Source organism: Rutidosis leptorrhynchoides, chromosome 7 (genome assembly GCF_046630445.1).
Source record: "Rutidosis leptorrhynchoides isolate AG116_Rl617_1_P2 chromosome 7, CSIRO_AGI_Rlap_v1, whole genome shotgun sequence".
NCBI classification, from domain to species: Eukaryota; Viridiplantae; Streptophyta; class Magnoliopsida; order Asterales; family Asteraceae; genus Rutidosis; species Rutidosis leptorrhynchoides.
In genome coordinates this window covers 363,820,380-363,833,302 of record NC_092339.1, presented here as the reverse complement: position 1 = coordinate 363,833,302, position 12,923 = coordinate 363,820,380, and the positions used below count along the sequence as shown (strand labels likewise).

Genomic DNA, 12,923 nt, shown 5'->3' with positions numbered 1-12,923 from the left:
ACTACTTCCGCCTAACGAAAGTTCCAAAATATTCTGACCACCTATTCCACTATTACTACTGCTACTGCTACCAGCACCATCATACCCTCCATTAACGAAACAAATATTTCCAGCTCCTAAACGCCAAGTGGTGTCATTGCTACTCCCACTACCAACCATCCCCTGAAAAGTAGGAGCACGCCCCCAAGGAACGCTATTACCACCTTGTGGTCCACCACCATGACCTCTTAGTAAGGGGTTTGGCCCCATCAACCCCAGCCCACCATGAGTCGACACTGGTCGACTTTGGGGCAATGTGACATTTGATTGGCTAGATTGTCCTGAAGTCAACCCTATGGTTGGTTTCGGATAATTAAGCAAATAGTTTGGGTGATTAATTGGTGGCTTTGGGAGGATAGTCAAAGGAAGATGTTGAGTTCTAGGAAGGCCTTTAGGGCTAGGTGATTTGGGATCATTAGGTTTCTTAATCGCTTCGATTTTTTTCGCCCACTCTCGCTCAGCTGTATGACCGTTCTGGTGACCACCCAATGCCTGCGCCGTCGAGAATTTTTTAGTGCACAACTTGCAACAAAATTCTTTTCGCCTTTCGGAAACACCCTCTTCTGTTACAATTTGTTGGCTCCAAGTGTTCACATTTCGCGAATCAAAAGTTCTGTCCATTTTCGAGACAGATTGAAAGACTTGAAGAGATGAAATGGTGATATGAAATGAGGAATTATGTCAGCTTTTATGGTAAAATTTTACAACGTTCATATTGTTTTTATGTGAGTTTATGTTCACATGATTAATGTTGCAATCACATTTTTTACACTTGATAATCTATAATTAACTAGTTCAAACTCACTTTGTTGAATGACTTTAATTGGCTTCATGCATAATGGGTAAGATAGATAAGATTTAACTCGCGATGATGACTCAAGTTTCACATTCTTTTTGCTTGAGTTTATAACATCATGCCTCATAAAGTACAAATTTTATTACTTTTTAAACATGAATTACGCATTTATACTTTTGAGATTCAGTCTAGTGTAATTACTGTATCCATCTAAGATGGGGTTGTCCATCACAAACTATTGTAATTAATGGCAAATTAATAAAAACAAGTAACGAAACGGCTTGCGCGTTGCTGGGATGCATTTAGGTTGTTGTGGCTTTGTGTTTAGTTGGCGGTCATTGTCTAATATTATTCGATACCATTAGTGTTCCGCAATTTTAGGAGTACAAAAATATAATACATGTCCTAATTTCTTAATAACAACTTATGGAGCTGTCATTAGAAATGTTCCTAATAAATAATGATAATGTTGTATTTAAAAAAAAAGATTTGACAATCATTGGGGTTGTCGATAACATGCTTTAAACAGTTATAAACAACGGTTACTAATTAATATAGTGGTAACGGTTTCATAGATGTCGTTAAGAGAAAAAAAAATCTTTTCATGGTTTTATTAATTACTGAGTAATATATTTGTTAAATTAGGTAGTTGGTTGTGTACACTTGGATTTTAAAATCTTACAAACAATATAAAGGAAACCACAAAAAGTAAAAAGAAAAAAAAAAAAAAAAATTAATAATAATAATAATAATAATAATAATAATAATAATAATAATAATAATAATAATAATAATAATAATAATAATAATAATAATAATAATAATAATAATAAAATGGGTTGGGTGTTGTATAGTGGTTTAGGGGTTGTGTGTCGTGTACAATACTTAGACGACAATATTTTGGCGTGAGTAATAATAATAATAATAATAATAATATATAATAATAATAATAATAAAATGGGTTGGGTGTTGTATAGTGGTTTAGGGGTTGTGTGTCGTGTACAATACTTAGACGACAATATTTTGACGTGAGTAGTAGTATATATTGAAATGAAATGAAATAACATTGTTCACATTATTATTCTTATTCATTGAATATCATGTTAAGAAATAAGTCACATTTTACTGCATCAGTTAACCACTTAACCACTGTTATTTACATGAGAACTGTAAAAACTATGATAACTGTCTATTGTAAAAAAGATAAATGTCAATTCGGTTTGTATATAATTGAAAATATTATGGTAGCTGGTCTGTCTTCCTAATCTTGTATCATATTCTTATATTATACAAGTTTAAAAGACCATATGAATCAATGAACAGAGTAAACAAAATAATCTAAACTAAATTATAAAAGAACAAACACATTAAGCTAGTGTTAGAGGGTTCAAGTCCTCAATGTGACAATTATATATAATCGTATTTTTAGCGGTTATATACATATAATCTTAAATTAATCCGTAGCATTGGGTGTATGAGTTGTCTTTCTTAAAAAAACACGCCGATATAATGTTTAAATCTTAGAAACAAAACCTTCAAAAACCTGCATAACTTCGACTAGTCGACTAGGATAATTAATGTAAGGGGTTGCGCTTGTGTGAAGTTTTCTATATCTTTGACTGGTCGACTAGGACAACTGATGAAAGGGGTTGCTCTTGTGTGAAGATTTCTATATCTTTCGGTTTGCAGGATTAAATATACGCCGTGAATGAATGACAAAATTATGCACATTCTATCCCTGGGCATTTTCTATAAATCAATCTTACCCTTTTTGAACCACTTAAATAGTTATCCCATGGTGATTCTGTTGTGCAAGAGATTTACTCAACATGATCATCCATGTTCTCGATTAGATAATCAAAAAGTATAAAAAAAAAGTATAAATTGTGTGATTCTTAAGCTTAAACGAACATGATAACAAGCGAAACGGAGTTTTCAATTTGTTTGCTATCACCATTGAATATGAGGATCTTTTTTTTATCTTTTTGTTTGATATCTAACAAGTAGCAAGTAAATTTGCGGCTAGTTGTTATTTAAAATTTTCAATATTAGAATTACATACACATTTAGTCATCGTTTCATTCTTTTCAGAGGCAACCATAACTGCCTTATATTTTTTTTTTTCCCGGCAAAATAACTAAAACTCATATAGAAACGAGGTTGTTTTCCGAAGGAAAACGCCCTCAACAGAATACAAAAGAAATGGAAAAACGGGGAAACTCGCACCTAAAAAGCGACCATCTAAACATAAACTATCTATGGTTGCCACAGAGACAATATAACTGCCTTATGTTTGATATGGTTGCCACAGAGACAATCGGTGTTCACGATCTTGAAGCTAGAGGCTAACTGAAAACACAAAACATGGAAATGATTTGATGCATGGATGACGTTTAAGTACAACTAGTTGAAAAATCAGCAGCGAATTCGGTGATTGATTTTTTTGGCTAAGTTAGTCCATATGATTTAAATGACCACTACAAATTGATCACTTTTTACCTAACAAATATCAAGAAACTACTTAATTTAGGAAATGTTTTCTTTTTGAGATTCAACTGAGCTCTGAGACTAACAAAGACAATAGATACCGAGACAGAATGCTCGAATACCATGGAAACACGTATTGTATTAGCGACTCTATCACCTCCTCGTGATTTGGTCGGTCCATATGCAACTGATTAGCTTGTTATATTTATCCTAACTAATTACCTATACAATAGCTAGGATTGAACCTTATACCTCTCATGTTCTTATATACATGCATACGTTTATTATCAATAAATCATCAGTTCGCAATCTATACATCCATACTTAATACTTCATATATCCCTTATATGGTATCAGAGCATGTACACACTTAAACACGCCAAGATATTAACCCAAATCTCGCGCTTCATCAACAATACCTCTAATGGCACCTTCTTCATCGGCAATTGACACCGTGCAACTTTAATCCCTAACACATCTCCCACAGAACTCGCTCAACAAAACTTTGTCGTATGGCATTGACAACTCTTTTCCACCCTAATCGAATGCGACATCCTTGAGTATATCAAAGGTTCAAATGAAACTCCACAAAAAGTCTTAGCAATAAAATCAATCATGCTTATACATTGTGGTTTAGGCAGGATCAAGTCATTCTAAGTGCCATTCTTGGAAGTTGTTCGCCTAGAATTTAAGCTCACATATTTTCATTATCTACGACCAAGGAAGAATGAGAGAGCGTAAATGTTTTATATGCCAACAAATCTTGAACCCGAATCATCTCGCTCAAACAAGGATCAAAAGAAAACTCTTCCGAAGATAATATGTTACCACCAATTTGCAAGAGATGTGTAACATTGCAGATGGCATGGTATTTGATGAAGACAATTAAGTTCTCCACATTCTTCATCGTCTTGGGAACGATTACAAAAATTATATGTGATGTTGTGCGCGCTCATGACTCTACAATCATTTCTGATGAGCTCCATGATAAGAATGCAATAGAGGAGCATGGCTTCTTCGTGGAAAAGGCAACAATAATCTATATTACCCGCGCGAATCTATTCCACCACAAATTAACTCCATCATCGTGAATAATAAGTGGCATAATCGGTTGGGCCACCCATCTTCTCGCATATTGTAAATTGTTATTAGAAATGTAAATTTACCTTCTACCTCCTTCCTTTTCCTTGTATGGTGTTAGCAACTGTCATGCTTGTGATCGTAATAAAATTCACATGTTGCCTTTTGAAACTTCATCACTTGTAAGTTCCCTTTGCAAATTTTGTATACAATGTTTGGGTCCAACATAATTATCCCATGATAAATTCCGGTAGTATGTCACATTTATCGATCGGATTTTCAAGTATTAATCCCATTACAAAGAAAATCAGATGTTGCATCAATATTTCGCAATTCCCGCGCCTAGTGGAAAATCTATGCCACCAACCAATTACTACTTTTTATTCGGATAATACAGGTGAGTAAGTGGGTTTTGACTCTTTTATAAACACTCATGGCAATCCCACTCCACCACACACACCTGAGCACAACGGGTTTGCAAAGCGCCGCCATAGAAACTTGATAACCAATGCTTGTGCTTTACTTCAACATGCTAGTATGTCATTAAAATTCTGGCCATACGCTATAACCATAGCGGAATATCTAATCAATCTCCTTTCAATACCTACCTTGAACAATCGCACACCCCTTGGAGCTCTCTTAAACCGCCATCCCAATCACACTGAATTAAATCTTTGGGTTGTCTATGTTACCTTTGGTTACATCCATACACCTCAGCAAAACTACAACCATTATCTACTGCTTGTGTGTTCCTTGGTACATATGATGTTGATTATTCTCTCTTGCCTGATATTACATCTCACACTCCATCAACCCTCTCCGATTCTACTCCCAATCATGATACATCTGATGATACACCACGTATCCTACCATCTTCACTATCTTCACTTCCTTCACCATCCAACCCCACATCAGTACAACCACAATATAACTACAGACAGCTACACCCACTATCATGAAGCCTAATCCATCCAGTAACTTTGGCACAAACTCAATTGCTCCCCATCATCTGTGCAACCATCTCCCACACAACCCACTCAAGAAGCTCTATCACTCGTGCAACCATCTCTCAGACAGGGCGTGTACGAAAACTAAACACAAAATATTACAATCCCAAATTCATAAATCATGTAACGGTGCATCCCTACATGTCCCTCTTGAACCCAAATGTGTATCACAAGTACTTAGGCATAAGGAATGAGGGGATGTAATAATGTCTACATAATTTAATGCACTACTTCAAAATCAAACATGGGATTTGGTACCTAAAACTGATCAAAATGTCCTTGGAAATAAATGGGTGTTTGGTTAAAAGGAATTTTGAAGGCTCAATCAACAAGTTCAAAGCTTGATTAGTGGTAAAGGAGTTTCAGGAACGCTTCGGTGTAGATTAAGATGATAATTTCAGCCCAGTCACCAAACCAGCAACCACTTGCGTTGTACTCACTCTTGTGCTATCTAACAGTTGGCCACTTCGACAATTGAACATTAACAACACATTCTAAATGGTACTCTCACTGAGGACGTGTACATGTCTCAACCCACTATGTAAGTTTCGTAAAGTAGGCACCCGTGCATGGAACATGGAACTTAAGAAGTTTCATTTGTTTGTTGATTTCACTAACTCCGTGTGACAACCTGACACATCTCTTTTTGTCTATAAGGCGCCTGACATCATTACCTGTTTCTTAGTTTATGTCGATGACATTATCTTAACACATAACGATGTGTCTTTTCTAAACCGACTTGTGCAATAACTTCATGATAGGTTTGCTCATAAAGATTTCGGTGACATAAATCATTTTCTTAGTATTGAGGTTATCCAACATCTACGGGCTTATTCTTGTCTCAATGTAACCATATCCACGACATATTACTTGGTCATCACATGGACGGGGCAAAACAGACACAGATGAGTACTTCATTTTCTCTTATTCCGGATAAAACCTCTCCCAGTTGATGAACCACTGTTTAGGAAAACAATTAGTCAGCTTCAATATCTCTCTATGACAAAGACTGGCATATTCTTTGTGGTCAACAAATTGTTGCAATATATGTATCATCCTATTGCTCTTCAATGGCAAGCATTAAAGGGACTTCTCAGGTAGATAAAGGGCACAATCCTTTTTGGTTTGTTTCTTAAGAAAGATCAACCCACGTGTCTTGGTGTTTTCAATGATTTTGTGAATAAGTAACTTGTTGGTTGAGCTTGGTATTCCTTCGGGTTCTCCTCCAACCTTGTACTGTGATAACATTGGAGGAACTTATCTTTGCGCCAACTATGTGTTTCATAGCAAAATGAAACATATTGCCTTGAATTATCACTTTATTCGTAAAAAAAATTCAAGATGGTACGTTTAGTGTCCGGAATATTAGCTCTTTCCTCAAGTTTTGGTCGAAGATTGAGGTCACCAATGGTAGCGCCATCCAGCAGGGCATATTATCACCTCCTCGTGATTTGGTCATCATGAAACTAATTGGCTTGTTATATTTATCCTAACTAATTACCTATACAATAGCTACAGTTGTTACCTTATACCTCTCATCGTACTTGTATATATACAAACGTTTATTATCAATGAAATCATCAGCTCGCAATCTATAATTCCATACTTACTATATCCCTTATATATTGAAGTTTTCTACAAAAATCAAGCAGGATAATAAAAGCAAAGAAAGAATCTATCTTTTCTAAATAATCCTAATTACAAGTGACTAACTAACTTTCATTCCTTATTGATTAAAAAACAATATTTTCTTCCCTAAATAAGATGATATTTCCTACTTCATACATGACCGTTGATCGGTCCTACAATTAGATCACCAACCCGTATAACAAGCAAATCAACAAGGGTTTGCTAAGTTAACATCATTTCTTTATTCTGTGGGCTTCAAACATAGTAAAATTGACACTTTAATAATTATAGTACTCTTTTTGTACATACAGATATTTATGTAAAAACTACGATTGAGACAAAGTTTTGGAGAGGTGAGGCCTTTACCATCAAAGGTATTGATCTTATTTTTTTGTAAAAGAAAAAACAAAACGAATACTATAAAACCAGGACAAATTCATTAAAGATGAACGAGTCCGTCAAAACCAAGTAAAATTCATTTGGTTATGGACCATGAGACGAGACACTCCTTTGACTTTCTCAAGATGTTCTTGGGGAAGGGCGGTGTCAACTTTACTATTAAGGTTTTTACAGTTTATTTACTATGTAACTTCTTACCGTGTGTGTCATTATTATCCCCTTACCGCAAAAAAGAAAGAAAAAAAAATAGATGAGACATTTAACTGTTTCTATTGAACAAAACTCATATACAAAACTTTACGTCGAAAGAAATTAACTTGAAAAGACCAAACAGATCATAAGAGATAAAATTTGAAGTAGATTTACCAGAAAATGAGGTATTTTATTCAACAAATGAGCAATGTCTGTTGCAAATGCGTCAAACAAAAAATCTGCAAGGTCATTTTATGAAGATGACTCAGAAATAAGCAACCGTTGTAGCTCCAATCACTTTGTTTACCCAGGTAGGGAGAAACATCATGTTGAATGGCTAACAAAATAAATATAAATATCTATCGAAACTGAGAGATTACTGGAGAAAAACATATGAGGAAAGTACCTAGTGGTAGATACGTTCTTTATGCATGTTTGCTTCGATAATCTGACTACTTCAAGCAATAATTCGATAAATGATACTGCATATCCAATTTAAGCAGCAGACTGAGCAAATAATAGTTGGTGAATCTGCAAAGAAACAGGCAAAAACCTGACTCAAATCAATCATTTACGGGTCGCACAGTAACTAGAAAATCATCTCAATTACATCTGACTAGCTAAACTACCAGGTAAAAGTGTAACGTACTACATAATAGATACCAAAAAGAGCCTATATCATTATTTATATTTATATTAGTGAAATACCAATGTTATAACTATCTTAACTATTATAAAGATAGAAAATATAAGCGTACCTCTGGAAACTTTCCACGAAATATAACATCCAATCTAGCATCAACTGTGTTCTCGAGCACAATCTTACCGTATCGAGAAGCTAAAAGTACACCTCCAAAGCTGTCAATTTCAAAACTCGTTATAAAAACATTTCCTTCCAAATATCAACACTTTTAGAATGCTAAAGTTTGTGCATTAATGTGCGTAGGTTCGTTCAACGCTTTTAGTACACATTGTTCAAATTTATTGTGTTTCGTTCATAAAAGATCTTAACTTTTAAAAGATCTAAAAGTTACAAATGAGTCGGATTTGCGTCCAATTGAAAGATCCAACGATCCAAGAGTGATTTTTATGCGATGGAAAGTAAATAAGTTCAATTAAAGTTAGACTTATACCTGAACAATGCGAGCGCTAACAGCCTGTCATAATTTAATAGATCTTTTGATCTTGTTTGTCTCATTGTATTAACTAAATCTTCGATCCTGAGCTTGAAGAACATTAATCGGAGAAGCATTAAGGTGCATGGAATACTCACTGCAAAAACATTTTGACACAGTTTATCAAATGTTGTAAAATGGAATTTACTGATTTATGCAATATTGTAAAAAGTTAAATAAATCTGGCAGGTAATCTTCACAAAGAACTTAACCTTATTACCTCACTATCTTGACCATTATATGTAAAAAATATCACATTAACATTTACATCCAGTTATATTCATACATGAAAAAGTTAGAAAATATATATCCAAAAATGTGGGATATCAAATAAGCTGTCGCTCCGAAAAACGCTTACAAGAGCCAATTTCGCAACTACTGTAACATTTGATGGAGGTACAAGGTGTGTGACTAGTCAGCAGGTTAGTGCCTACATGGCAGCCAACGTATGCATCCATGGCATCACCTTTGAATATGTGACATTCAACATCATCAACTCCACCTATATGGGCATATGGCAGTCCACATCATTGTCGCTGCCAATGTGGTAGTTCATGTAGGCACTTATTGACCAGTTACATTCTGAAATCATGACATTTCAATAAACGTTAATCCTTTTATGTGCAAAATAGAATATAGAATATTATAAATTATAACCGGAGCAAAAAGTTTAGATATCACACATTTTGCACGTTATGGTTGTGTTTGATTGCTTCTTATTCGAACAAATCAACACCAAGTGTTGAACCATTCAACATTTAGCGCGCTCTGAATGACAAGAAAAAATGTCTGCTCAACCATTCCGAGTTTAACTACTTTCTTTAACTATTTAACACCTATATTTTCTATTAATATCCTCCTCCTATTATATTAAAAAAACTATCAAACAACAGTATATATTCTTCTATTTATTCTTGTAAAATATTAATACAATAATTTTACATCTTTCATCTCATTCATTCAGAATAATTATCAAATAGAATCAAGTTCAATCATAACCATTAAATCATTCAAAATTTGGACCATTCGGCGCTTAATTATTTTAGTTATTATCAAACATTTGATATGTTTTATTAGCTATTTTCATATAGAATAAATTGATAATAATGGGGCAAAGGGACATTAGAAATTCAATTACATTTTCTCAGTTTCCACTAATTATAACTTCAGTTCTCAATGTTAAACTCCTATTTATCAATCAATAAAAAAAAAAAGTAAAAACAATATATACATCATCTGATCATGTAAACCCTAAACATGAATTGTGATTTAAATTTACCGAATCATCTCGTTGGCTTATTCAACGGCCTCTTGATGAATGAATCTGAACATCTGATAAAACTGCTTGGAGACATCTTCATTTTCATTTTCGGATTTGAATTCCTAAGCACAAATTGAAATAGATCATTTACAGTATTTACTCTCGATTTGATTTTGATGATGAGATAGCGAAAATTAAATTGGTCGGAGACAGGATACTGGGGTTTTATTGTTAGTGCTCCACTGCTCCGTATTTGTTATTTGTTCGAGTAAAATCGAATCCGAATTTGAATTTGATTTTCGGTTTGATTTTTAAAAATTGTGGATTCTATTAAACTAAAAATCAAATTCAAAATTTTTATTATATATAATTTGAATATTTGTGTTTTAATGTCATTGTATTTTAGAATTCAATCATTCAAATAGGTTCTCATATGACGATTAGGTGACATCATTATATATTTATGTTACTCAAATTATTGTGTTCATTTTCTTAGTAACGGAATTGATAAACGTCACAATTAAGCTGTAAATATTAATAAATCATTGAATTCTTGATAATTTAATAATAGGTCATTGTTTTCGGTTGTAAATAAGTAAGACATCAGTAACGCCACATTTAAACTAACATGATTTTGAATTTTTTTCATGATTTTGAATTTTTTTCGAATTCGGTTTCGGTTCAGTTTTTATTTTGAATTTGGTTTCAGTTCGATTTTCAGTTTTACTCAAAAAAAAAATTCAAAACTGAATACACCGAACAAATCGAAAATCGAACTGATGAACACTCTTAACTAATTTGACTAAAAAAAGGTATGCAGGATCCTATAAAAAAGCAAGCTAGGGATACCACTTCCCTCTTCACTGCACCTTTGAAATTTTCATTATCCTCTTCACAAACCTTCACCACCATTTCTCTTTCTACCTCTATCTCTGAAAAACACCAAGTATAAAATAAATACGGAGTAATAAATAAAAAACTTAAAACTCACCGGAAAAAAACCACAATTTATTCCTTGATTCCTTTTTCCGGCAGTAAAAAAGAAGTTTTTTCTCCCCCCACCCTTTAATTTTTCCATCTTTTTATAGCACCTTTATTTTCCCCTTTAATCTTTCCCTCTTTTTAATTTTTATTCTTCTTCTATCGTTTGCGAATCTCAACTCAATCCCCCTTTAAACATTATATATAAATCAGTTCATCATCACCCACTTCATTTCAATGTCACTCAAACACAATAATTAAATAATCACATTTTTATTATTTCTTAAATGGAAATAAAAACAAATAAATCTGTTTTACCGTCTTCTGTTAAATTCACCGAGCACAAAACCTACACTACAATGCTCCACAAATCAGATAAAATAAACTCCGGCGATAAAATTGTGAGAATCACCGTCACCGACGAGTACGCCACTGACAGCTCCGGTGACGAAAATGAAATGTTTACAATTAAAAGAGTGAAGAAATTAGTTAACGAGGTTACGATTAATACGTGTTGTGAAACCGACGTTTCCGTTAATATTAACGGTGTTCGTAACGGAAAGAGTCGGAGGAGAAACGCGGTGGTAAAAAGTGAAAAGAAACGTTTGAAAGTTGTTACCACGGGTAAAAAATATAGAGGTGTACGGCAACGACCATGGGGGAAATGGGCTGCGGAAATTAGAGACCCGACCCGACGGGTTCGGTTATGGTTGGGAACATACGAAACAGCTGAAGAAGCTGCAATGGTATACGATCACGCGGCTATTCAGTTGCGTGGATCTAACGCGCTTACAAACTTTACCATTCCACCACCGAAAACCATCAAAAAATCGTCGTCGGTTGATTCCGGTTACAACTCCGGTGATGAGTGGCAAATGAATGATAAATTATCTTCTCCGAAATCTGTGCTACGTTCTTCTTCATCTTCAAATGACGAGTTTATGGCCGAATCGGCTGAGTCAGCTCAGCATAGTCCGTTACACGACGTCGTTTGTGACGGTTTTGAAGTTACAGGAACTAATGCGTCGAACTTTCCGGTGTTTCAACCGTTTGACGGGCATTTTTCACCCGGTCGCTTATTTGATTTCTCGGATTTTGTAAGAGATATATACGACCCGGTTACATTTTCGGGTACCGAATTCGAAGGATCAGACCCGGCTGAAATGTTACTCGGATGTGGTTATGATTTCGGCTTCGGATCTTCACCTTGGCCCGCTAATGAGTACATGCAAGACTTTCGTGATATATTTGGGTCGGATCCTCTTGTTGCTTTATAAAAGCAACGGATTCGGGTTATTTGCTGTAACAGACTGAAACCCGGGCTAGTTGTAAGTTGTCCATTTTGTCCTAAGGGTTTGTGCTTAGTCTTAAGTGATTTTTATTTTAATTATTTTATTAGTGTTTTATTATAATTGTGTTATGACCAGTTTGTGACAAGGGTCCCAGAACAGGTTTGTTTATTTTATTTGGACCTCGTTTGGGTTACCTAATCTTGTGCGAAAGATATCAGATAACTGGTATATACCCGTGTGTTGCTCAGTGTGGGAATTAATCCCAAATATGTGACTAGTGTACTGTCTTCTTCTTTCCATTTCTAGAATTTTTCCACACACACCCGTACCTTCATCCCTCCCACCTAACCAAACCCTAATTCCTAAATTGTGTTTTAGAGCTCAAATTGTTCATACCATCTTGTTTCTTACAGATTACTGAGTCTATCAAGGTAAGTAACATGTGTTTTTGTATTCAACTCGTTGTTAAATTCTTGGTTTTGTGTGAGTTTTGTAAAAAACTTGAATTTGTGTCAAAACAAGTGATTTAAGTGTTGTTATGGTCAAATTGTTGTGAGTTTTGAGTCTATAACAAGTAGTAAACAA

At 34.5% G+C, this 12,923-nt stretch overlaps 2 protein-coding genes across 3 annotated transcripts; one reads left to right on the top strand and one right to left on the bottom strand.

Moving 5' to 3' along the window:
- Nucleotides 1-7,838: 7,838 nt before the first annotated feature.
- On the bottom strand, nucleotides 7,839-9,275 carry LOC139857107 (uncharacterized). Of its 2 annotated transcripts, XR_011762341.1 has the most exons (5): nucleotides 9,163-9,275; nucleotides 8,763-8,901; nucleotides 8,388-8,487; nucleotides 8,036-8,160; nucleotides 7,839-7,868 (listed from the first exon to the last, which is right to left on the bottom strand). XR_011762341.1 is itself a non-coding variant. In XM_071845831.1 (4 exons), exons 1-4 carry the CDS (start codon nucleotides 9,260-9,262, stop codon nucleotides 8,125-8,127), a joined length of 375 nt encoding a protein of 124 aa, XP_071701932.1. In that variant the 5' UTR covers nucleotides 9,263-9,275; the 3' UTR covers nucleotides 7,941-8,124. The 2 variants fall into 2 exon arrangements, 1 of the variants encoding a protein (XP_071701932.1); XM_071845831.1 differs by lacking the exon at nucleotides 7,839-7,868 and having other exon boundaries at nucleotides 7,941-8,160.
- Nucleotides 9,276-11,333: 2,058 nt separating this feature from the next.
- Nucleotides 11,334-12,323, top strand: LOC139860470 (ethylene-responsive transcription factor CRF2-like). The gene has a single exon (XM_071849223.1). The coding sequence runs from the start codon at nucleotides 11,334-11,336 to the stop codon at nucleotides 12,321-12,323; it is 990 nt and encodes a 329-aa protein (XP_071705324.1).
- Nucleotides 12,324-12,923: the final 600 nt, after the last annotated feature.